This window comes from Diadema antillarum, unplaced genomic scaffold (genome assembly GCF_040938485.1).
Source record: "Diadema antillarum isolate AM-2024a unplaced genomic scaffold, OU_Dant_1.0 seq00001200_RagTag, whole genome shotgun sequence".
NCBI classification, from domain to species: Eukaryota; Metazoa; Echinodermata; class Echinoidea; order Diadematoida; family Diadematidae; genus Diadema; species Diadema antillarum.
The window spans coordinates 116,619-144,117 of NW_027271994.1; the positions used below are offsets into that span (position 1 = coordinate 116,619).

General features: G+C 40.8%; 2 protein-coding genes across 2 annotated transcripts in view; both read right to left on the bottom strand.

Annotated features, from left to right (window-relative positions):
- LOC139744667 (C-1-tetrahydrofolate synthase, cytoplasmic-like) overlaps positions 1-6,380 on the bottom strand; it is a 31,547-nt gene extending 25,167 nt beyond the window's left edge. The window contains exons 1-5 of the mRNA XM_071655093.1: positions 5,929-6,380; positions 2,451-2,535; positions 1,429-1,488; positions 908-961; positions 423-559 (exon numbers count right to left, since the gene is read on the bottom strand). Of these exons, the coding sequence (XP_071511194.1) occupies positions 423-559; positions 908-961; positions 1,429-1,488; positions 2,451-2,535; positions 5,929-6,131 (539 nt within the window). The 5' untranslated portion in view covers positions 6,132-6,380. The remainder of the gene's footprint in view (positions 1-422; positions 560-907; positions 962-1,428; positions 1,489-2,450; positions 2,536-5,928) is intronic.
- Positions 6,381-12,782: 6,402 nt separating this feature from the next.
- LOC139744657 (lactase/phlorizin hydrolase-like) lies at positions 12,783-25,263 on the bottom strand. The gene is made up of 10 exons (XM_071655084.1): positions 24,956-25,263; positions 22,446-22,920; positions 21,075-21,321; positions 20,205-20,522; positions 19,533-19,720; positions 19,236-19,241; positions 15,849-16,075; positions 14,690-15,164; positions 13,590-14,160; positions 12,783-13,108 (listed from the first exon to the last, which is right to left on the bottom strand). Exons 1-10 carry the CDS (start codon positions 25,261-25,263, stop codon positions 12,783-12,785), a joined length of 3,141 nt encoding a protein of 1,046 aa, XP_071511185.1.
- Between the last annotated feature and the right edge of the window lie 2,236 nt (positions 25,264-27,499).

The window sequence follows — 27,499 nt, forward strand, 5'->3', positions numbered from 1 at the left end:
GTTCACATCTGTTCAGTTCAGGTGATAACTGTTGGTGCATCACAGTAACTATACTTTCTTGCATGAGAGTCACAGATGCAAGATCTCTAAATTTACCACTGTGACAAGTTATATTACTTACAGATTCAAAAGAAAGCCATTTTATTCAAATGTATTCATATATCATATGACGATAGCTACTGAAGCAATAAAGAGGGCACACAATATTCTACATTAATTCAAGATAATACTTTTCCGGGGTTTTTTTTTTGGCTGTGTGTGTGTCAACAATGTAAAATTAGCCACAGAAATGTTCCATGCATGCTTTCAGAGCTGCTGAGGTATGATATAGGAAGGAAAGACAGATATTAAAGGTAACCATGCTTCTGTTAAGCAGGAGTTACAGATTACCATCCCTTCCCAAGCAAGCAATGGCAGCTCACCCATCAACATCCTTTTTGGGAGACACGGCATTGAGGAGGGCATCCTGGTCCATTGGCTCGTCCGACTCGGGAGGCATCTGGACCAAGATGCCGTGGATCCGAGGGTCCTTGTTCAGGTCACTGATCTTGTGGACCACCTGTATCAAAGGAAAATTCAAAGGTATGAGGGGACCTGCTTTTATTTCATGATGTGGAGCATTTTGGACATTATGGCACAAAGATCGCTTCAGCACTGCTCTCTAGTACAAAACACGCAGAAACATGAAACAAATTCATCTGAATTTCTTACTTGTCACAACTATGTGGAATTGCTCTCAAAGGCAAAAAAGTAATAACATTTCAGCAGATGATGATTATGAATGAAGTTCTTGGAAGTGAGTGTACAAAAAGTGTAACAATTTCAGGCCTAAAGCTTTATATAGAGAAGCATTTCATTGTAAGACTTGTATCACAGAGAAATCATTTGCTATGCAGGAGTAGCTTACCTCAGCAAGAGAGCTGGAACTTGGAAGTTTGTAGTGCTCGGCAACCATTCCAATCTGTGCAAGAGCAAAAACAAAGCCAGTCAAACTTAGCTTCTTTAGTGTTTGTTCAGCAGAGAATGGCCAACAGTAATTGAATCTTTGAAGTATTAAAATCGACTCAAGTTGAAACAACAGAACAATACTGTTTCCTTTGTTGTTTCTTTTCTTTTCTTTTTTAATTTTGCATGGGTATCCAGAAGATAATGCTCCTGGTCATAAGGATGTATAACATTTTGCCAATGCTATATTTTCCTGGATATGCGTTTCTAATCAGCATCCCGGCAAGTGCTTCAAATCCTACAATATATGCATACTGAGAGCAAAGTTTCACTTCTCTTGACCAGATATCAAAACTCCCCCAGACTGTGAAATTCATAATAGGAAATGGCTGCATTATGACAATCACTATGGAAACTCCCAAAGATTATGAAATTCATAATCAGAATGATTTCAACGGGCATAAAAAAATTTAACCATCTTACCTCTGCTGCTGCTGCCAGCTTGAACTTGATGTAGCGATTTGAATCGCATCTGTCACCAATCTACATCATGGAATTAGTGATACAGTTGGTAATAAAGCATATATACAGTATATACACAAAGTGAAAGATGCTTCCCTTGTACTGAATGTCTTTTTGGGAAGGAACATCACATGTGGTTGTCAAAGGCAGATATCAAGTACAGTTGAACCTCTCTTATCCGGCCTCCCTTTATCTGGATCTCTCTATTATACGGACGCAATCTCGCCGTGATTTTTTTTTTAATAATTACTCCTTGAGATCTCCTACACAAACACAATGAATTACATTATACTTGATACATTTCTTAATAATTATTTAGGTAAATCATCCCAAGAATTTATAAAAGAAAATTATTTCATTCTTGCAAACACGAACCTCTATTTTGGGGTCTGTTACTGAGTGTAACAATGAAAAGGTTGCAGTATACACATTACTACATGTGGTACTACAATGGGCTACATCAGTACATGTGTATGTATATGTACATGTATAAAGCATTGAGTCTCCCGTATCCGGCCAAATCCCTTATCCGGATGAGCCCCGGTCCCGACTTGTCTGGATACGAGAGGTTCTACTGTACCTGAAGACTAAAATCCTAAAAATGTCATGAGACTCAAGTTACAGCCAGGACGAAACATTTAACCAGATACTTAGTATTCAACAGATGTGGTAACTAGTCTGACATACATGTACACAACAAGCTCAATTCAATGTATTTAGTGAGAAATGAATCAACAAGGGTACTGAAGAGAAGTACAACATGTATGATAAACAATGCTAGCTTTTTATTAATCATTCTGGTGTGGGGGCATTGTCATCTAGATTTGGACATTATGCTATTCCAACAGAAGAGGCCATCTGCACATCAAACATCCTCCTAAGAACTGAGCACTTAAAAAGGAAGGCTATTCCTGCCATCACTAGGTAATTTTTACATGCAGTATTTGAATTCACTTCTTTTGTTTGCTTATTAGTTGTTTTACCTGGACAATGGCAAGTCCTGGCATGAAACCTGGATGTCTCTCCTTCAGCATAGCAACCTCCTCCTGGAGCTCCTGGCGGATCTCCCTAGAGTGGAATGGAAAGAGAGCATGGAATGAGAATGGAAGGATAGTTTGCATCTCACAAACACACAAGACCATGTGACTATACGCATTGTAGTCATAAGCATTCACACACACTCACTTACAAACACACAAATCCTACATAAAAAAAACCCTTCAATGAATGCAAATGCAGGTGACAATGTTTCTGTTCAGGCACAAAATCAAAAAGACCTCTTGAAGAAAAAAAAAATGAAGCTCACATGAAGAGTTGATTACGATATAATGGAGAGATAGCAAGTGGCAGAAAGGTGTGAAGGAGAGGGGAGAAGGAGGGTAGAGAAGAGAAAGAGAAGGGAAAGAGAAGGGGAAGCAGAGGCAAGGGGGAGGTGGAAGGCGAGGGGGAGGGGAATGGGAGAGGATTTATGAGAGGGATGGAAAGACAAATCCAGTTGGGGATAAAGTTCTACAAGGATTTCCAAACAGATGTCAAATCATGCATACTTAGACATTCTGTCCTTATTACATTACGTATGTAAAGCAAAAAAAAAATGATTTTGAATTCTTATCAATAAAAGATGGGACATTTAATTACTCATTGGTGACTTTACATATTGACTAGTCATTAAACTTCAACACACATTTCATAACAAGACATCACTTTTTCAACAAAGTGCTCGCACTCTCACAAGACCAACATTTCTCTCTCCCCTTACATGTCAGAGCAAAACATGGACACTGCATTGGCACCACACTTTCATGATTTCATGCACTACTGGTAGTAATTTCACTTGCCATGATGGCACCGTTCACTATGTACTCTGCATAAAACCCACACTGGGATAATCATGTGACACCAAGGCACAGACACCTTGTGTAAGCACAACTAGTGCATCGTATTTCCTTTGTTTACTTGTCAACAGAAGAAGACCAAACATGTAGGCGTTATCTCAGTTCCCTAAGCTCAGCCCTGGGAATGAGGACCTTGATGTGATATCACAAAGGCAAATTATGCACAGAATTCAAACACCTTAGTTCTCCTGGCACCACCCTCGAGGCTTTTGATGTTTCATTTGTGCAGAAAGTGACACCTTGTAAATAAATGGCATGTTTGCAAAACAATTACAGGTAGACATATCACACTTATTTTTTACTGTGTGCATGTGTGCAGGACTGCCTGTCTGTTCTGTGTATTTTTTTAAAACACACACACACACACATATACACTTTCTGTTCTTCCTATTTCTGTGTATTCATTTCATTGATTCTTTATGTTCAAAGGGAGTGGTTAAATACAAACTCCCCTCACGATTGAGAGCAAACACTAGAAGGCTACTGGCCACTGTTATGTAATGTTGCGCAGCACATGTCTTTACTTTTCTCCTATGTTCATTACAGCAAATGATTTAAATGAAATGAAATGAAATGATATCAGTAATCATCATTATCAAACATTTCTTCATAACAAAATATGATTCTAAAATCATATTTTGCTAATTATATCCCTCACCCTTCAAAGTAGGATAGATTTACAGCACATTTCCCGGATGACCAACAAATTAGTTTTCCGGTGCATTTTCTGGATTTTTTTTACCTTACCCCCCCCCCCCCCCAATCTGAAAAATGTTCTGCTGCCCATGCATATATTTCAAGTCAGGTGATCACTAATTAACCTATTGCAGAGGGCATGTCCACCGTCCTTGGCGACATTATTCTTTGAAATAATGAAAAGGGCAGGGTAGATCTACAGTACATTTCCCGGACGACCAACAAACCTGTTTTACGGTGCATTTTCTGGATTTTCTTTACCTTACCCCCCCCCCCCCCCCCTCAATCTGAAAAATTTTCTGCTGTCCCTGTATCATATTTCAAGTCAGGTGATCACTAATTACCCTATTGCAGAGGGCATGTCCACTGTTCTTGGTGACACTGTTCTTTGACATGATGAAAAAAAAAATGGATCCACAAAATCTTATACCCCCGATCCATCTGTAATATGGAGTTACCATCCAGGGGCAGGGTACATAGGCCCTACAGTGTAACAGTGTACCAATATACAGCAGAGACTCCAACCCAAAGCACCTTCTGATCTGGAGATTCTCCCACCTGAAACCCCTAGCAAACGGGAGACTCGAAGTTGATGTGTGCGAAGCGCGAAATTCCTAGGGTTGTAGATGCTCTCTGGTGCTATCTAAGGCTTATTTTTCAACATACAATAGCAATAAGTAAGAAATCCTTTCCAACGGGAGACACAGAGCCAGGGAGGGAGAAATTAAATCTCAAACGGGAGAACGGGAGATTTTGCAAAAATGGGTTTTCGGCGGGAGATCTCCCGTCGAAAACGGGAGAGTTGGAGTCTCTGATACAGGCAACCACCACATGCACACACACACACACACACACGTACCTACACGCCTCGCCTGCATATAGGGTTGTTTGCGGCAGTAGCGGATGAATGAAGGAAGCAGAAAAATATTAATATGAGAAAGATGTGATGACGAGCTTCATATGCCATCGTATATTTACAAAGTAATTTTCACACTGTGCGATTTTTTTGTGATAACGTCACATCACACAGCGATGGATTGCCAGATGACGTATGTCATGGGACCCACTTTTTGTTACTTTGTTTTTGGATGTGTCAGCCATTCCAAAGCCAATTTTCATCTCATAATTAATTTGAATTAATTGAATTCCTATTAGATTAGAATGGTATGGTCTTACATAACGTATATGTATATACATGGTTTTTGCGATATCTCATAAAAAGTTAAAGGTAACCCAATTCTCATCTCCACCATCTAATACCATACCATCCCTCTCAACAGTCACGTCAGGTCACTAAGGGCTAAGGCTAAAAAAGCTAAGCAGCTCAGCCTGCCCCTGCCCCTGCTGCACTTGACCGAAAGATTGGTCTGTATCTGGTCGTCGGGGATATGTTCTGCGGAGACTGCATCTGGCTTCACTGATCCCCTACGGAGGAGAGTGATAACGTCAATAAAAATAAAAGACTCCTCCGGACAGACGGATTTTTCTGTCTAACTTGTGTTACTGCACTGCTGCTGCACCTGCCCTGGGTGGTGCATGGTCCATGGTCTGGATATATGCATGCTGGGGTACGTAGTTTCGGGCCCTTGCTCTCTCTCCTCTCTCTCTCCCTCTCTCTCTCGTGTTATATTTGATCTGTCAGAGAGAACCAGGCCGCGGTAAGACGGGACTGGTATCCCTCAGCAAACATGGGTGTACATTCAAGCCAGGCACACCATGTCCATGCTCCACCTCCTCGCATTTTGTAACAACAGTTTGGTTATGACTGAGTCGAACCGCCAAAATTAACGAGGCGAGGGTGCGTCACTTGCAACGTACATTTTCATTTCTAGGCAAGGTAATCTATCGAAAAGCAAATTTAGTAACTTACTTGGCTATTCCTTTCCCGTCGATAATACTAGCCATATCTAGACACGGTCGAAGGTATGGGTACGGCAAAACTTTCAGCCTCTGACTGGCACTCAAGGCAGATTTGGATACCTCTCTCGAGGTGGTATTGGACACCCAGCGCTTCACGTGTTCAAAGTGCAAGTTTGTCGATGGCCTCACGATAAGGCTCCGTATCCGAAACATTCTCCACTAGGCCGCCGGCGGGCGCTGCTCCACTCGCTCGTATGGTACCGCACCAGTACGCAAAGCAATACTAGAATTCTCAATTAAAATTTGCAATTTCCCGTCTGATCGTCATCGAAAATAGGAATCCACATAGGCAATTACATAAATCAATTGGAAAACAGCATATCTTCAGAACATATTACACGGATCGTTTAAAAGATTCGCGGAAAGCACATCTTCGGAACCATTCGCCGGTATATTTTTGCCGGTATTCGCGAATGTACACAACTCCCGATGGTAATGTTTTCAATTCATTTGGCGCCACATGTGAGGAACAAAAAGAACGCGCGCCTTTCTCCGTACGAAAGCTCTCCCAGTTTCCGCTTGATTGAGATGCGGTTAGTGACGTCACGGTTGGCAGCTAAACCCACGATTGAGGTCGGCTTGCTTCGCATGCTTTCGACCAAAACAGAAAATGAATGAACGTGGGCGAATATCACGTGAACACACCCAGAGAGCACATGGGATGCGGGTCTGTCTGTGTTGTGTCGCCGTGTCCTGAAAAGGTCATTTCAATGACATCCTCATAATGGCTGTGCCAGCTTGCTTGCACTTGCAGCAGTAGGAGGAAGACAGATACAAAATTACATGTGATACCGCCTAGTCTAGATTGGTATCGGTAGTACAATGTCGATATACTACCAAAGAGCTTGTATGAGTGAGTAGGTGGTGAGGACCACCTATCTCTTATAAATGACTGTGAAAGGAAAAGTACGGATGAAAAAGAGTATAGGCCTACTGTTTGTATAGTAACGACCAGGGCCGGGATGCAGTACTAGTATGTAGGCCCATGATGCCCAGAAATGCTCTTGATCTGCAGATCAATGTCTTTTTGTTTGCAAATGAATACTAGTACGTATACTAATACGAAAGGAGGATCATTCAGGTCACGCGTCTTGGTCTTCCTTATGAATTAAAAACAAAACAAAAAAGGCAAGTATTTGATAACAGGGGCCGCGGCTGCAGCCCTCCCCCCCCCCCCCCCCCCCCCCGCCGACAAACACACACACACACACACAAACACTTTTGGCTCATGAGTCGTCAGAAAGAAAAATGGGGAAAACAAATTTAAAAAAAGAATCGGGAAAAAATCACAAAACCCAGTGAATTTCAATCTCCAAAGATTCCGTCCTTATAGATTCTTCCCGTCTAAAGTGGAGGGGGGAAGGAGGGGAGGGGGGTCTTGACCTTGAACCCGTCCCACAGCCCCCCCCCCCCCGTCCCACAGCTTCCCCCTCCCCACACACACGTCCACACACACTGAAAAACGTTCCGCGGCCCCTACATGATGAGGTCCTGGGCCTACCAAACTGGATTTGCCATATTCAAAGTATGCAGCACGGAATGAATGTTAGGTTAATGTTTTTGTTCTTTTTTAACTATATAGAAATGAAAGTTTAAAAAGCGTTAAAGACGAACATATTGGTTGCAACTCATGAATTCAAAAGAGAGACACGCCAGTCTTCGCAGGTGCACGCAGGTTGCGGGAGGCCTACTAGTGAAAGCTGGTCATTCGATCGATAATATTAAGAATGTGGAATTTTATAGGCCTAAGCAATAGCATGAGAGTGAAATTTTATGAAAATTGGATAAAAGATATATGATGAACATGAAATTTCTCTAATTGGGCCTATCACAAAAATGTCTTGAACAGTATATTGAACAGTATAGTATATTTCTTGAATATCACAAAAGTGATGTCCCTTCCAAGGAGGGAAGATTTTCACAACCATCCATTTTGCCCAATCAGAACGAATTGTTTCGACTGAATTACCTGTACTAAATCCTGCAGGTCTCGTATTAGATTGACTATACACAGTGACAATTAATAGGCCCTATAGGCAAAACTCGTTTCACTTCAGCCTATGATACTCAGAAACATAATCATTGATAGGCCTACAACGTGCTCCTTCTATAGGCCTATAGGCAGTTTTATGCCTACATCTTTGATGTAATGTTTGACTGACACTGACTTTTCGAACCACACATAACCATTGCATGTGAACGTTATTATGTGCAGGACGATGTAAATTTTACCTGATGCACGTGCTGCACCCGGAAGTACGGTACAATTTGTATTATAGTCTGCGTCCACATGACATTGTGTCGGCTTGAAATAATGGGTTGCTTAGGCCTGCATTAAGGGTTTCATCGCAAAATAACTTAACCCATGTATGTTATAGTGTCAGTATAAATTATAGAAATTGCTATCAAGCCTGCTTACAAAAAAGAAGAAGAAGAAGAAGAAGAACTCATTGAAGAAGAAGAAAAAGAAGAAAATAATTATAGGATATTCTAGACTATATAAAGAATATTCCTTGTATAATTATACTGTCATGCATGATTTATGCAACAAGTGAGGTATCATGGGAGATGTTTTATTTTGCTCTAAAAATCTGATGACTTACATTATAGATTATTAAAGAATGGCGCTTAAGTCGTTTTGCGATAAAACTCTATGGGCCCAATATGAAGTATGTGCTGTATGCAATGGTGTATGTTTCATTGCAAGCGCATGCGTGACTTTCTTACTCTTGCATGCTGTGTCATGGTTTCGTTTCTTCCTTTTCCCCCTTAATTTTTCTCGTGGGTTCTACTGGATGATGAGAAAGTTGCAAATGAGAACGGAAGCAAGTCATCTCATCACTATGAAAGGTCACACTGTGTGAATTCAAGGATATATACACTACTGTAGTATAGGGAGCTATAATCATATTCACCTTGATATTCAGACTTATATGAGAACAAAATGTCGTCAAATTCTATCTTTGAATAAGAGAGGGTTTTTTTTGACATTTTATGCATGACTGTGTTCACCGAATGTGAGAGATATTGGTCATAACCACAGTGGAAGACTTCAAAAGGAAGTTAAGGAGTTTTTTTAATGTCACCAATAACAGTATACTCTCTGTTTTTCGAATCATAGTTTTGTTCAATAATATGCTATAATTACCAACTGCATCATACAAGTTCGCTTTTCTACAACAGCCCCTCAATTTTCAATTGGGATAGTCCCCCGGTCTAGTCTTCTTTATGTAGGCCTACATAATTATAAAAGTATTTATATCATTTGTTAAGATATCATGTTACATTTTAATGTAGGCATATGTTTCTTGTTTGTGACACATAAGCCCTTATTGTTTGGAAATGAAAATAAAACTGAAACTGACACTGGATCAATAAAACACACACACACACCGTGACACACACACACACACACACAAACATACAATAACAATCAAGAAATCGATTGAAATTACTTAATACCGAAGATATTTTTTTCAGTGAATAATCCGTGACAATTTTTCCGCCTTCATATTTTCAAAAAAAGAGCTTGTTTTTACAAAAACTCTCAATCTTATAATTATCTTTCAACATCGCATTCATAAACTTAATCCCTATATACTTTAAAGATAATATCAATTTCAATAATGTTCATCGATAAGTAATTGCCTTTCTCTATATATACATCATTATACTCCACTATGAATTTTAGTATTCATCAAACCACAGACACATACACCATAAATACAGTCATGTTCTTTACAGAAGGATATCCCCCCCCCCCCCAAAAAAAAAAAAAAAAATCTGAATGATTCACCTCTTCCATCCATCAGGCCAATGCCGTAGACTTATTGCCTGTCATCGTCTCAGTAACAGTAAAAATGTGTTTGAACGGTTTAATATGAATACTTTTTGTTATAGGTTCCTTTTATATTTTTTTCTTTGTCTTTCTGCTATAACGTGACATCAATCATTGAAGTTCTAATCTTACTATAGAAAGAGAGACACATCAAACAAAACCTTTCAAAGTAATGAATTGACAGCTTTTCCTTAATACTGTAATCATTCAGTGTTTCACTGATATTTTTTTCCTGAATTTGCAATGCAATAATAATGTTTTAATGAAACTTCCCCTGCATAAGGGAGCATCCTCAGGCAGGGTGAGCTAGGGGAGGGCTATGTGCAAAGGAGGTTCGGGACATCTCTCTAATGAAGCCTTTTGAAAATACTCGATAACAAATTTAATTTTGGTACATTGCTTTGCTTTTTCATTTCTACAATGCACTGATGATACCGATATCAACCACATGTAGAAATCACAATCATATTCAATTCAATTCAATTCAATTCAAATGATTATATTATTTGGAATTTACGAAATTATTCATTCATTCATTCATACATACATTCATTTATTTTTCCATTTCCAACAGAAACATAATTTTTTTTTTACAGAAGTTAAAGGCAAAAATTACTTTACAATGTACAATACAAGAAATTCGTAAGTTTGGAAAATATGTTAAGTATGATTACGGAAATAGATGATTTTCTCCGCCAGAACATCGTGATTCTGCTCTGAGCTATAGGCCTATTGCTGCGTAATGCTCAGTTCCCGGCAGCCAGGGCAGTCCCGTTTGCCCGAAACCTAGAAGTGTGTCGTGGGTAGATGAGACAGTCTCCCGTTTCCCCCCCCCCCCTTCTTTCTAGCCTTGTTCTGTCCCCTGTTCTCACGGCGTCCGTTCAGGCTAGACTATATTTTCCGTCGCGTCCCGCTACGGACCGCCTCCATTGTTATAGGCCTATAGGCCCTATACGTGCCGTCGTGGCTTGTTCCGTTTATCCAGTTTTATTCAGTTCAGTTCAGTTCAGTTCAGTTTTTATTTCTGCATTTCAAAATCAATACAAATCAACAAATCAACAAGATACTTACATAGTCATTTACACAGTTAATATTCGTAACGTTTGGATCTTACATACATTTTCTTTTTTTTTTTCAAGAACGAATATCATATATGAAAGGAAGCAATAGGAAATGATAAAAATGAAATGCAGGGGACCATCATCATAAGCTAAGCTTGACGAGGATGATGGCCCCAGGTAAAGAGATACATAAAGAAAATCTTGCCACTCACTGAGTGGGGGGTAATTGTGCAATGGGCTCAACGAAGAGATACATAAAAAAAAATCTTGCCACTCACTGAGTGGGAAGTAATTGTGCGAAGGGCGTGCGGTGCAGTGCGGTGTGCATTGTGTTGGGATGAATCTTGGTTTGTACGTTGAGTGTTATTTTGTGTATCAGTGTGATGAGGTGAATGTTACTTCAGTTATGGCCGTGAACTCATTGTTTAGGGTGTTTGTTGACCAGGTGGTATGAATATTTATGTGTCAGAAGTATACTGGATTATGAGGGTGTTTTTTAGTTCTCGTTTGAAAATGTTCAACGACGTACGTTGTTTTAAATTAGGGGGTAAAGAATTCCAAATATCTGGTCCATTGTGCTTTAATGATTTTTGAGCTAAAATGATTACAGCATACAAGGTTCCTCATTAGCACCGGGACCGCCGTGCCAAAAGTTTTGACAGTTTAAAAACCTGACACGGCATCCACGGCAATCACGGCCTGTCACGTTTGTTTATCCAGTCTCACTGCGTTGTCTCACGTCCATCCCGTTTTGTCCACTGCAGACGGTGGCCTGAAACGTGACTGCCGTGGCCGTCGGGCGGGAACATGGTGTAAACGCAGCATTACATGCACGCGCAACGATACGGTTTGGTATAGGGTCTATGTAGGGGGGAAAGCGTTATCTTTGGGTGTTAGTTGGATTTTTGATGTTTTTTTTTTCTTAGACGCTTATAAATTCATGTAAATAATTTGGGAGGATCAGGCGTAATATCATAGACTAGAAAACCTTCATTTGCAGTTGGCACAAGCTGTAACAGTTCTGTTTTAGTGTGATTTCACTATATAAGACAAATTTGCACGACATCAAAAAGCTAACAAACTATAACAAGTAAAAAAAAAACCCGCATATTTCATGCACTTTCTCACAAAAGGAAAATAGTCACTATGACATTTCAAATGAAATATCTGAAATGTAGTGAAAACAATCATTTAGTATATTGTTGTGCTATAAAAAATTACACAAAACCACAGCTTTCGTTGTTCTTGTTGTTGCTGTTGTTGTTTTACAGAGACCTGTAATTAAGAGCCAACAATGATGGAAGATGGACATTCTGACAGATTTATACCAAGTACATAACAACAAAGGGATGACGGTACGAAAAGAAAGGTATTATCAACGGATAGAATTTATCGTTTTCTAACAAACTTCCGGGTTGACGATACAATCGAATTTATCACAGGTCTTATCACGCTTGCCTGATGAAGGAAGGAAACGAGTCGTCCTGTATCAAGCTAGAAATAGAACTCAAAGTGGCTACCCTCAGCAATTTAAACACACAGGATCAAAAATACATCATTAGCAAAGTTTTAGCAATGTCAATGCTAAGAAGGTATATATTATCAGAAGCATCAAGCCGTTTATCCCTCATTGTTTGGCTATACAATGAGACTGGTGCCTGTATCCAGCAGTGTTCACCCTTTTTGAAGATGATATTAAAATTTGTATAACGACTTCAGAAATGACAGGACAGACTATCCTGAGGAGATCTGCATTTTATTTTATGAGCATAACAAACCAAAAGCAGACATGAACAAGTTGGAGAAGTTTCGGCATATAGGCGTGGTTAAGTCCGCCATCTTCTATAGAAGATGGCGGACACTGTGCGTTAGTCGTCGTCAAGGATGTCTCCTCCTCACGAGATATCACAGACTGACGAAAAGCGATGTCATCACAGCCCACATCGAGATGGCGATCCGGTGCGCACTCGACCCGTTATCCGGGATCACGCTCGTCATCGTAGTCGAGATGTCAGTGGGTGCTTGTGTCGAGCTTACTTCTGGGAATCCTTTATTGGCGACGACCCCTGCGTAGAAGCTCGCCGACTTCTTCGGCACGCGGGGTCGGTCGGGGTCCGTGAAGTCGACGTAGTGGAGCCCGAATCGCTCGGTGAAGCCCATCGCCCATTCGAAGTTGTCCATCAGCGACCACGCCACGTAGCCTCGGACGTCGACGCCATCCAGTGATATAGCTAGACGAAGAATGGAAAACACATCAAAACTGAGTCGAAACTTAGATCTGCACAATGCCCGAAGTGTCAGTGATGAGAGTACCGTGAGCAGGTCCTATAGAGTCTAACGGTTCTCCTTTCCATTCCCTTTATTATTTGGTGCACTTTTTTCAAGATTGTGGGTAACGTTTTTATAACCCCAAGTTGATAATAAATCTTTCCCTCTGCATGAACCTTATCACTAAAGTTATTGAAAGAAGCAGATAGTAAAGTTGTCATATTAGTTCAATGCTGCGTAAAGTCTTGTTTATTAAAGTTAATGGTTGTCATAATACATGTATAGATAAGTGTGGTGTAGAGTCTTGTTCGTCAGTCTTGATTTCTCCAGTAGTGCTTGCTGATTATACTAAATTAAACGTTAAAGTTACCAATCAACGAAAGTTGATTATTGTTCAAAATCAAGCTCAGTTCATTTGAAGTACTATCACTCCTATAATATTACCCTTCAGGACTTCATTGATGTAGGCACGGAAATAGTTGACCCTGACGTCATCGTTAAGGTCACTCGTGTCATTGGTGGCCATGCCGTTCTCTGTGACGTAGATGGGGACGCCATACTCGTTGTGGATCCATCCCAGCAGTCGTCGGATCCCCCAGGGAACGATGCTGAACCACTGCTTGGCAGTCTTGGGCCAGGCCGGGTCTTTGAACGAGAGAACATCCTGATCCAGCCAGTAGCTAACGCGCAAAGAGACATTCACCTCTGGAACAGGCAGGGCAAGACTACTGGTGTAGGTGTTCAGTCCGAAGAAGTCTGCCGTCTGCTTGATGTAGGCCTTCTCCTCCGCGGTGAATTCCGGAAGGCGGGATTGATTGAACTGAGGTTGAGCGGCGCTCTTCTGGGCGACCTTGTACTTCATCACTTCCGGGTAATCGCCGTCCAGGAAAATCGGATGGGCGAACCAGCCGAGGTTAAACTGGAGGGCGCGTTCGGCAGCTTCTCGATGAGACGTGATGTTGGGGTCGTAGGGCTCGAAGTAGTCGGAGTTTAGGGTGATGCCGACCTGTCCGCCCTTTAGAAAGAGTGATGACACTCAAGAATTGTTGGCGTTGCTAATTTGTAAAGGAGTTACACGAACACTACAAATGAAAATTGAATCTAGCATGATGATCTTGACGTAACCCTACTATACTTTTGAAAATTCTTTCATCTGCTCTGATTACTAGTACTTTTTATACATAGTGTGCCATAAAAGAAATATTTGCCCCTGGTGTTTTTATCAGCTTTCATGCTTATTTAACGTCAGGTACAATGTCTAAGCAATTGTTGTTTGACAAATCTTGCCTTCTCTAATGTCATGTGAATGTACAGTTTCCGAGGCATGATTATAAGGATACTGTCGGGATAGAAATTTATGTGAACATGGGGTTGCTGACTGCAGGTTAACTTTTCCAAATAGTATGCATATAGTTTGTTATGCTGAAAGTGAACTGCAGTGTACCTTGCGCGATATCAGTTGCCGACAACAAAATATTATTCAGACTATTGAGTAACTTACAAATATTAAGTCCTCACACTCACGAACCAGTTTGTTTTTTTACCTGAATTTTGCGATAGGTATCGTTGTATGTGTGGTAAGCATGAGCATGCGCCTTTATGATGTTGTGCGCAACGACATACGTGCTTGTGCCGTCTTCTCGAATACCGGGAGCGAATTCTCCAGTGCCGTAACCCAGCATGGTCACCACCCACGGCTCGTTGAAAGTAATCCAGAGTTTCACCCGATCGCCAAATCTCTGGAAGCACAACTCGGCGTAGCGATCGTAATGCTCGACCACAGACTCGTTGGTCCACCCGCCGTCGTCCTGAAGGGCCTGAGGGAGATCCCAGTGATAGAGCGTGACCATCGGGGCGATGCCGGCGTCCCTCATGGCATTGATGAGGTTGTTGTAGTAGGCGATGCCGGCTTCGTTGATGTAGTTGGTGGTGCCGTCTGGTAGGATGCGAGACCAGGAGATCGAGAAGCGGTAGTACTTGAGACCCATCGCCGTCATAGTGTCGACATCGTCCATGTACCTTAAAAATAACAACAAAATGACATGCATGGGAATGAGGCTTTCTGCATGGACGTCAGTTCATATTTCCCCCTTTTTTTTTGGGGGGGGGGTGTTGGGGTAGGGTCGTCGTGCTGAAACATAAACGTCTTTTAAGAAAGTTGACACTTCCCTTTATGGAACCACGTTGATAAAGATATCATGATATCAGAATGTATGCCATTCATTGAAGTTATAAAGCTACATGTGGGAACAATAAAGGTGTTGCGTAGCTATAGCTTCCATTTCACAAAACATTATGGTAGATAGACAACCTACAATAAATCTATAACAAGACCATAGGAGCAAAGAAGAAAAATCACGCACTGATAAACGCAGTGGTACATCTAACATTAACATAGCTGACAGGTAGCTAGAGAGGTACATCAGTCGGGTGAGACGGATAGAAACATAAGAGAAACACACAACGTATATAGACAGTGATGCTATCGCAAAAACACATTCCTGTGTATGCATGAGAACTTATTAGTAAAGTCGTTGATAAAACACATTATGATAATGATATTAAACAGAACCGGCGTACTACCACCTCTGCTAAGTGTCATCTGAGTCGATTGTGTTAGATAAACGTATAGACCTATGCTGTTGGTGGTGTCTTCAAAATTATTTCTCTTCATACAGTATTAAAAAGAAAACCAAATCCTACTTGTGGTAACTGTCGCAGGTAACATCACCCGTGGCGTTGTTGGCGATGTTTCCCGGTTCGTGTGTGAAGGTGTCCCAGATACTCGGCCCCTTCCCGTCGGCGTCCCAGCCGCCTTCGATCTGGTAGGCGGCCGTCGACGTGCTCCACAAGAAGTCATCGGGGAAGGTGCCGTACAGGAAGGCGTCTCGCTCCGTGTCGTTGAAGACATCGGGATAGACGAACTCCGGCTCCGCTGCCGCCATCGACCAAGATACAGTCAGGAAAATCACGCATACTCGAAACGGGTCCCCCATTTGTTCATGGAAATCATGGGGTCTAGGCCCGGCAGTGTATAGTAAAGAAATGACCTGTTTAATTATCTAGGTGACGGGTCCTCAGGGTCCCTCATTTTTATGCAATCTTTAATCGTGCGCAGACATTCTTCTGTTGCCTATGCTTATCTGACTGCTGTAAGTAACGCAGCCCCCTCGTTCGTTTGCTATAAGGCGGATTAAGAACTAAATGTTATCAGGTATCACCTGACCCACACGATAAAAGACTCCAAGCATGTATTTTCTTCTTCTTCATTTTTCCCCATTTTCTATCAGTCTGTACATCTTTCTCTTGTGCATTTTTTTTAACTTCTCGGCTGCCATCTTAGCCTTTCTGTAGGCCTTGTATGTCCGTCTCTGTCTTATTGTATTTACTTTTACAGTCACATAGAACTGCGTTTAGTTCGTATGGAAATGTTCGTTTGATGATGTAGACGATGGACCCTCCTTTATCTTTGTTGTTGGTGTAGAGTTCGACGTAACGTTCATCACTGTTTAATTGTTTGTCAGGAAATCAAACCGTATTCCCTGTTTGTCTCTCATCTTTCTTTCTCTCTCCTTTTCTTTCGTTCTCGGACTGCTTGTAACCATCTCGAGGTATATGAGACATAATAATTTCAGTAAACTGCTTCATGTCATAGATGTAACCTAATAACTTTAAAGGGATCGTACAGTTTTGGTTGAGACCTAAGTTCGGGTTTCTAACATTTTTGGTGAAATATTGAGAAACCTCTTATGAAATACGAAAGAGCATGTAATTCTATGAGGAATTCAACATTTTGTTTGATGAAATTTGGTTTTGAATTGGCTGAAATATCCAAAAATGAGCGATTCTGATAAAGTGTGGGACCCACACTTTATTACGATTTTTCCTTTGTTTTTGGATGTTTCAGTCATTCAAAACCCGGTTTTTATCAAATAAACTTTGAATTCCTCTGACAATGGTATGCTCTGTGCTATATCATAAGTGTTTTCTTGGTATCTCGCAAAAGTTAAAAGCCCAATTCTCATCTCCACCAATATTGTACTATCCCTTTAACGTTAGAAACCACTGTAATGAGGAATTGTTATTGCTCAGTGTTGACGGAGTTTTCACGTCGTTGTATACCTTCTGTTCACCTGTGTATAATGTTTTTTAATTTTTATCATGGTATTTCATTTTGTATTATCACATCAAAGAGCTATTCTAAAATCTTAAAGACATACAAAAGAGCGTTAGTATGCTATGCAAGCCTTGCCATTTCGATTTATCTCTTACTGCGTAGGGCTATGTATTGTGACTGTGTGAACAAAATGGTGGGTGACTTGATATTACTCAGTTACTATACCAACAGAAAATGAAAACAAGCAATTATCTATCGGTATGCAGAATGAAGGCTGAAAGTGAAACAAAAAAATTGTTCGTTTTCTGCCGAAATTCATAGGTGTTTCCTGTAATGATGCAAGCTGTTTACGTTGGCATACCTGCGATGTTTGAATCACAGCTTTGTACCGTATGATAATGATGTGTGAATTAATGCAATTAAAAAAAGAAGAATTTTGCCCTCGACATCATCACTATCACTATATACCAGACTATCACCACCAAGACCGCCAACATCATCATCATGAACAACTCCATCATTCCCCGGTCCTGTTCGTCATCGTGAATTAATGGCATCATCAATGACGAATCAAATCGCCGAGGATGCCGAGTTGTATCTATATAGCCTATGATTAATTCACCTTTGGACCTACAAAAGTCTCATATCTGTGAATTAAAAGTTGTTGCAACTTCATTTTGTTGGGGTCTCGAGAGGACAAATCAATATCACTACTTTGAATTCCAGCAAAATAACCATGCCTTTCGTCCGATCATGTCGCATTTCACGTAGAAATGCGTCAAGAGGACATTTTGTCGAAGAAAAGGTTATTGATAACCCAATACGGTCCTATACCGTGAATGTTAGTAATGTTCAATGAAATCGATGTACTTTCTTATAACTATAAAATATGTATTTTGTGTGTGTTCTGTAATATATATATATATATATATATATATATATATGTTACCCACTACAACAAAAGGATCCTAAAGCCACTGACGGGCGAGCCAAGCATGGCCCAGAAAAATGCTTTTTTTCAGGCCTTTCCTTTGATCATTGAGCATCGAAATTTCGGCAGATGATAGAAGATACATTATAAAACAAAATTATGTTAAAACAGAAATCTGAACGTTTTGACAGATTTTGGTGATCTGACTTCAAACTCGATTTTCTCAGCTCACCCGTCAGCGACTTTATGATCGTTTTGTTGCAGCGGGTCACACACACACACATATATATATATATATATATATATATATATATATATATATATATATACATAATATATAGTATACATGATGAGTTTTCTTGCAAAATGGTATAAGCGCCATTTCATTTTCAAAGTAGGTCCATCATCAGATCAGCAAAATCAAACCTGGCCAGTAATCTCTCATTTGTAACATAACAATGAATATTCTAGAAGTTATGATGAAAAATATCCTGTGTTTTCTTATTATTTTCTTTGTTTTTAGCAGCCTTAATCACAAATATCTCAACTAAACAAAAATAGATTTAGCTATAGTTTTGCGACTAAATTCTTCATATGATGTTGACGTAAAATAACTCCCTTATCATTATTTTCCCAAACTATGAACAATAATATTTTATTCGTAAACTTAGTGATTTGATTGACATACTGAAACTCCAGTGATTGTGCCGACATACTACCGCATGCAAACGAACACACCACACGCGCACAATGCACCAAGTGAGGAAGAGAGAGAGAGACATCGTATAATTCATTTCTACTTGAATTTTAATCTGAACTGCAAGAAATTGATATATTCTCAATATTACACCCTGTGCTATTATAAAAACCATTGTTAGACAAAAGAACATCTGAAACTGCATCAATTCAACCTGTAACTTACGACCTAACATATAGAGACTACATGTGAAGTTATCTATAAATTTATGTTATAGGCCCTGCACGTCTGCAGAAGTATAAACGTGAGTTCCTTTAAATAAGAAGTTTATTAAGGTGAACTGACTTGCTTCTTACTTCATATTTTCAGTGAAGCATATTCTATCGCAATAAATACATTTCTTTTCATGAAGAGAGAGAGAGGGCCCCATTTCTCTCTCTCTCTCTTCTTTCGTTCTTTAAAACAACAACAACAACAACATGAATTAAGTCACTGTCGAGAAAAATAGTTAAAACGAGGTCAAAATATGAAATTCATTGCAAGAAGGTACACCCACACACCAATGATTATACAAGTAGCACCAATAGGTGGCGCACTTGCTGTTGTCGAATCGGGAATAGTGGTCGTTGAAATCTCCCTGACGAACCCATTGTTGACGATGATCTCCGCGTAGTCTCTGGCAGATTGCTTGGCCTCTCGTGGTCGTTCGGGGTCGTTAAAATCGACGTAGTGCATGCCGAAACGCTCGCTGTATCCCGAAGCCCACTCAAAATTGTCCAGAAGCGACCAGGCCGTGTATCCCTTCACATCGACCCCGTCTATATAAATAGCTGGGCGTGGCAAAGTGAAACGATTACGCACTCAGATTTCAGAGATGTAAAATACGTCGATTTCCTATTACAGATGCTTGGAATTGAAGCTCAGATGAATTTGCGATGTAGTAAAGATTTCTCTATTCTTTGTTCTTCTTCTCTCTCTCTCTCTCTCTCTCTCTCTCTCTCTCTCTCTTTCTGGTTTTCTGTTGTCGATCGATTGATCTATCGATTGATCTATCTATCTATCTGTCTATCTACATACCTAGTTATCTATTCTTTCGTAGAAAAAAGATATAGTATTTAATCAGAAACAGTGCATTGCTCTGTGCTAGTTGACTCGAAGTGAGTGATCTTTTTTATTTACATACTATGCTTGACAAAATATGATATTGTTCTTTCATAAAGATTAAACTTCAATTGCCCATCTTACTGAAGTGTTGTTAAAGTGTCTAATTTTTTCAGCATTTTACAATGAAGTTGGCATTTGGATCAAAGTTACCTTTCAGGACCTCGTCGATGTAGGCGCGATAATATTTTTGTCTGATGACGTCATCAAGTTCGTACACGTCATGGGTAGAAACGCCATTCTCCGTGACATAGACGGGGACGTGGTAGTTCGTGTGGATCCACTTCAGCAGGTTTCGGATGCCCCAGGGCACGATCCTCAGCCACGACGACCCCGCCACCTCCCAGTTCTCGTCGACGAATGTGAGGACATTCCGATCCTTGAGGTAGCCGGGAGGACTGGAGTAGTCCTCCGGTGTGTCGTTGGCGTAGAGGGTGGTGTACTGGTTGAGACCGAAGAAATCGGCAGTACCTATCAGAGCGGGCAAAATGAATCAAAACACTAATACCAATGTGCGCTTGCTGTCGTTATATTTAGGTGTGATAAACAGTAAAAAGGAATATCACTTCTGATCTTACGGCGCTAACTTAAGATCGAGGACGTTATGCCTTTATCATTGTAAACGTTTCAACATCTGTAAGTTAGGGAAACACAAATCGATGACCTTTCGTCTGTTTGATACAAGCACGGCGGTCAGTCTGGCATTTTTTTTTTTCAATAGACCAGGGAGAAATATTCCCAAGGCCTTCACTTTCACCGTTTTCATCAATAGGTTTCGCCGGTCGAGACAAATTTGGCCGTGGTTAGGTAAAAATCCATGAGTATATTGCTATAGGCTAGTCGTGCTAGTATGGAATTATCATCACTTGTCGATTTGATATCTTGTTAAAGTCGATATTTGGCTTCCCATTGCCTGCTCAAAGGATTTCAAATCATCAAAACACACATACACGTGCGCACACACAACATGTAAGCATTTTCAAAAGACGAAAAACAGTGAGTTGTCATTAGTTTCAGGCATACCCATGTTATATTCCTTTTCTTCCGGGGTGAAGGCAGGAAGACGCGATTCGCTGAACCCTTGTGCGGCGCTCTTGTTGGCTATGTTGGCTTTCATGGTTTCGGGATAGTCCCCGTTGACAAAGATGGGGTTCGCGAACCAGCCCAAATGGAACTGTAACGCCCTGTCCGCTGCCTCGACATGCGCGGGATTGGACTGATCGAAGGGCTCGATGTGATCGGAATTCAAGGTGATACCCACTTGTCCATTCTGTATTAAAACAAACAAACAAACAAACAAACGTTGGAAACCTTACAACAAATTGTCAAACAAATTGATAAATAATGCTTCCTGTTCGTTTGCTCCATAAACTTTAAGAGCTGCAATGTGAACAAAGAAGTTACTACTGTAGCAAAATAGAAATTTACACCGATCAAATCAAAAACAAAACACAGCAGAGTAGTGACGAGAATCATTCATCATGCTTTATTCTTCGACCATTACTTCGTTGAATATTGACGAGTAAATCCGAAACCAGAGTCATCTATGAAAAGAGTTTGGCCAACTGGATTTCAGCTAGTCGCAAATGGCATGCATGGTTTTATTGAATGCTTGTCTAACAAAGCATCATACCGTCGTAGTGCCACTGATCCTCACTGATCTCTTTATCTCTGTAGTACTTCCCAAAGAGGCCCGTGCTCAGTGCCGACGGATGCACAGTTGGCCATCAGCAGACGCTACGTATATACAGATGGCACTGTGCAAAACTCGAGTCCCCTCTATCCGAAACCTACCTATAGCGCCCTCATAATTATGATCATTTTTATGGGATCTGTGAATCTTCGTGTTGTCGGACGACGAGGAAGCATGGAGGGGATGAAAACTACCATCATCATGACGACTTTGTATGAAATCAACCTTTATTCAAGATTAAGACGCAATTATACTCTTTTTCTATTACTCGTTGATTGCTTCTTCCTTTCTTTTTTTTTTGTTTCTTTCTTTCACGTGTGACGGATGAGCTGTTGCGGCCCAGTGGATAAGAAGATTGGTTATCAATCATGAGGTCCCTTGTTCGAGTCCCCGGCTGTAGTAGTTTTGCTACCTGTGCCAGACATTGTGCAGTCACTTGCTAGCGCGTCTGGGTGGGGGAGGGGGGGGGGGGTGGCCTTAAAGTTTCATTGTTTGATTGTTTCCTTAGTGGTCACGTAAAAGTGAAATGATAATTCAATAGTTACAAATAGGTTCTTCGATACATAATGTCTGTAATGTATCATGTGTATACTATACAACCCCATGCAGTGTCGACTTCATTTTTCCCAAGCCCCCCCCCCCCCCCTTCGACGCACATACACCCATGGAGACACAATCTATTAAGCATAACGACATGTTACCTGATGTTGTCGGTACGTGTTGTTATAAGTGTGCCATGCCCGCGCGTGAGACTTTATAATGTTGTGGGCCACAACGTATATCGTCGTCCCGTCTTCGACGATGCCAGGAGCGAAGTAGCCGATCCCATGGCCGAGCAGTGTGACGATCCAGGGCTCGTTGAAGGTGATCCAAAGCTTGACGCGATCACCAAACCTCTGGTAGCACAATTCGGCGTAGTCATTGAAGTGTTCAATGACGGTTTCGTTGGCCCAGCCACCGACGTCCTGGAGAGCCTGAGGCAGATCCCAGTGGTAGAGGGTCACCATTGGGGAGATGCCGTTGTCGCGGAGTTCGTTGATGAGGTTGTTGTAGTAGGAGATGCCGGCTTCGTTAACGTGATTGAGGGTGCCGTCGGGAAGGATTCGCGGCCAGGAGATCGAGAACCGATAGTACTTCAGACCCATCGCACTCATCAAAGCAACATCTTCCTTGTATCTGCACATGCGCCGTAAAACAACAATTAGCATGTCGAGTAAGTATAGGTGATGGGCATTCTGCGTCCTGTTACCATGGCATTGAGACAAATACACAGCAAACATGCAATAGCTGAGAAATTATGATAAGATTTATGATCAAACAATATAATACTACGGGGTACTTCTTTTACAGAATACACATCAGACACTGCACGTTACTGTCGGTGATGTATCTGTCCACATTCCGAATATACTTGTCAACCTGTCAACCTACCCAAATCTCCATCAGCCTGTTGTAATCATGCAACATAGCAGCAAAATCTTAAAAGACCCGTTATGGCTAAATGGATAAAGACTGCATGAGTGTACTCGGAAGCCGTTTTATTGTCCGGAAGCGACAGACTATGGCCCTCAATAAGTGAAGTCCATAGTTCGAGCTCTCTGGAGGCAGCAGTTTTGCCCGGGTGCACGTCCCGAGTTCGACACCCACGAATCATACAGCCCACGAGTCATACAGCCCACGAGTCATACAGCCTATATTACTTCGACACTAAGCAAACAAGGCCGACAAGACCGACACATTAAGCCTTTGTTGTAATGTCAAACTTGTTGGCTGTTTTCCCTAATGTCGAACTCATGGGTCTCATTTGCCTAGTGTCAAACCCATGGGCTGAAGGACTTGTGGGTGTCGGTCTCGTTGGATGACCACGTTTTGCCAGTACTACCTTAGGGAGGGTATTTCGGTCTCAATGCCTAATCCTTCGGAGGGGCCGGGTCATAGCTTCATGATAATATTCTTGTTCTTCAGTTTTAAGATTTCGAATGCTTTTTTAGTGACACTATAGCTGTTGAATCAATAAAACAAAGTGCTAAACCCAACATCATCAACATCATAGATAAGAACAGTTACTATTCTACACTGTATCTTATCGTAAGAACTGCAAGTATCAAGCATTCTCATAAGGACAGTGGAATTTAGGCTATACTGTGGAGAAAACCTAGGTTTGCCATCACTCACCCCCACCCCACCCCCTTCCGTCTCATCTCTATCGATCACAACAACATTGAATAAAAAATCGATAATATTTCTCCAACTCCAGTGTATACCTAATTGGCTTGGAAGAACTACAATGCAAACACTTAAACGAACTTTGCTAAAACATTCATTTTATACCATGACATTGTCTTCTAGCTGTAATGTCAGTGTTTCTACAACATTCTAATTTTCAGTTGTGGCATTCTGAGGCGTTCCTCCTCCTTAGTGCCCAAGTGTGAGACGTGTTTGTTATGTTGTTGTTGTTGTTGTTGTTGTTGTTTTTATTTTAGGGAGGATGATTTATAAAACAGTTTTCACCTTGAAACAAAGATAAAAACATTACAACGTTCCAGCTCCTAAGCTGATACTGAAAACTAAGTAGAACAAAGGGCACATGGATTTAGTACATCTTGATTAAAGTTTTCGGTCAAAGTTGCATTTAACAAGGGGAGGAGTTAAAACTACTTCTCTCAGTGTATGTCTGGGACAAACAATCACGTAATTCTAAATGACGATTGTACTTCAGGTAAGGTGTTCATTAGCAGTACACGAGTCACGAGGTTTTACACGTGACGAGATGACGTATTTTTTAAATAGATCGTTATTGTACCCTTTCTCAAAGTGGAACAATCCGACCAACCGCCATACATGCTCATTCCTGGTACCACCAGTTAACATACTTGAATGTATGACCCTTTTTTCAAGGATTTGCCTGCTTTTATATCTTTTCAATACACTCATGAAGAGCTTATGTTTCTGTCAAGCGGCATTCAAACTGCTTAATACTCACGAAATCAAATATTGCCAAAACTATACTGAGATTATACTTATCAATGATAGTTACAGAAAACGAAGAAATATCAGTAATGGCAACGAATAACGAGAAATCGGATTAAGAATTGTAGGGCCCTACGTGAACCTATACAAAAACAAACAAACAAACAAACAAACAAACAAACAAACAAACAAACAAACAAACAAACATACAAACAAACACAAAACAAACAGATAGACTCACTTGTGGTAGCTATCGCACGCCACATCACCCGTGTCGTTGTTGTAGACATTGCCCCCTTCGTGTGTAAAGGTGTCCCAAATGCTGTCACCTTTGCCGTCCTCGTTCCACGCCCCTTCGATTTGATAAGAAGACGTCGCCGAGCTCCACACGAAGTCGTCGGGAAACGTTCCGTAAAGGAACGCGTCTCTGACGGGGTCGTTGAAGCGGGTCGGGTAGACGAACTCGGGTTCTGTGTCTTCGCCGGTCACCACGGATGCGACGAATAGGAGCGCGGTAACTTTGAGGAGTTCCCCAGTCATGGTTTTCATCGTGGCTACACTGCCCAAGGACACTTGTGAAGTATAGAGATTGCACGAAATCTTTAACGGGGGTGCAGATTTATCGATGTAGGCCTACTACACTGTATAGTATCCTTCTTTCTTCCTTCGAGAGGAAAAAAAAAATCACCACCAGAAACATATAGGCTGCCGTGTTTGCCATGCAAACGTTGGATTATGCAATTCTGGTTAGCCATCTTAGTTTCCATGGTATTCACGAGACCTAGACATTGAACGGCTTATCGCACTGACCGTCATCCAGCATTCTCGTAAACGAGAAGCATTTTGAGTGTCGTTGTCGAATGGTGTATAAGAGCGCTGTCAAGTCAGACAGCTTTTATACTATAAGTCTTATTGTATGCTCCTACGAGTGAGTAAAATAAGAGATGTCATCTAATCAACCTGCATCTAATCATAACTATGTGCCGCATAGGAGCATCAACAACAAAATAAATGAATAAACTCAATTCCTCAAATTGGCATAATAACAATTGCTTATCAGAAGTGTTATTTTCTTTTTTACACATAATCATCTCTACTAAGAGATTTTATTCCACTCACGTTTACCCCCTCTCCTCTCCTTTAAAAAAACCCAAAGTAACATAAACAAAATACGAACTTGGCCGCTGTTGAGCTCGTGGAACCCAGACGCTGTATTTCGACTGGGCACGATGCATGTATGACTTGGAGCAAAGCGTATTCCGTTCATGATATTTCTTGGAGGATGACTAATAATCCTAACTAACTTTGAAATGATATCCCTTGACTGATATTTGGTGTTTGTCAAAGTAAATGCCCGCTTTATAGACTATCGTTCACTTAACTCTCGTGACTCAAGTAGGAGAATCATAACTGTGATGTTGCATTAGGCAGGTATGGCATTAGGTGTATCAAATACTAGTAAAATAATCTTGAACTGCTCTGGGCATTGCTGTATTCAGATTTACGAATATTTCTTCTTCTTCTAAGGACACTTAGTACCAAGCTATGACAACCATCTATGCATGAATATAATTTTTTTTTTTGGAATCCATCTTGCATGCATTCATTGTTGCTATGTTTGGCAATCCTCAAACAAGACTTCTATACGTCAGGAAAAGTCTTCGTTACCAATTAAGGATGTATCAAGTCTTCATATCGATTATAAATGCATAGTGTATTGGTACAATGCCACCACTTAGAAAGGTCAGTATACGGGAACTATAGTTATTGAGCATATGCATCAATAACCCCCCCCCCCATAAAATAAAGAATATACATTTTATAGCTAAATGACGCAATAGAATTAAGACTCCGATGATGTCATGACGATAATGGGCCAATCTCTTCCTCTCTCTCTTTCTATCTATCTATTTATCTATCCATCTATCTATATATATCTCTATCCATTATTTATCTATCTTTCTATCTATCTATTTATCTCTATCTATATGGATTTATCTATCAATCTATCTATCTATCTATCTATCTCTCAATCCCCTCGCTTATCCATCTCACTATCTCCCTCTGTCTATCATCTTCTCCTTCTCTCTCTGTTAGTTGTGTATGTAAACACGGACTATAGATTATTGTCACCAAATTAGGAAGCCCTTTTTTCAAACTTTCCCCCTCTCCTCGCTAAGAAACAATAACTTCCAAACGCTGGAGCTGTTCTCCTGCATGTCGTTGTAAAGAAGTAACTGTTGAAAGGCGGGCATGGGTTTACGCGGGTAAAATTCTGAATTGATTAATTATGATGGCCAGTGACAGTGCTCTCTCCAATAAATTTTAATTCTATTTTCTAAAAATTAGTTGTTTCTTAGTTATTACACAGGGTGGCCAAAAGAAATTTAAAAAATGAATGAAAGAGGGGTGAGGGTCTTTTTTGTATGTTGTATACATCGTCGTTTTCTCCGTATGATGCTCTATTGAATAATATTCATAATCGTATAAGAGCACGAAAATGGGTTTGGGGCTTTCCTCTTGACCTGTTAGTCTGGAGTTGTTATTGTCCTGATTTCACTAAGGAAGGTCATGCCACGCCGTCTATCTGCCTTCCATTATAAGAAATATCCGGAGGACGAGCTCTATCTAAGTTTGAGGATTAACGCAGCTTAACTCGATCGCAACCTTTATCATGTCAACCTGAGTGATATTTGCTCTCAGAATTATCAGTCTCTTCCACACCCAAAAATAAGGTACTCTAATGCATGTATCGTCAAAGAAGACGCCCCGAGCAAAGTGCCGC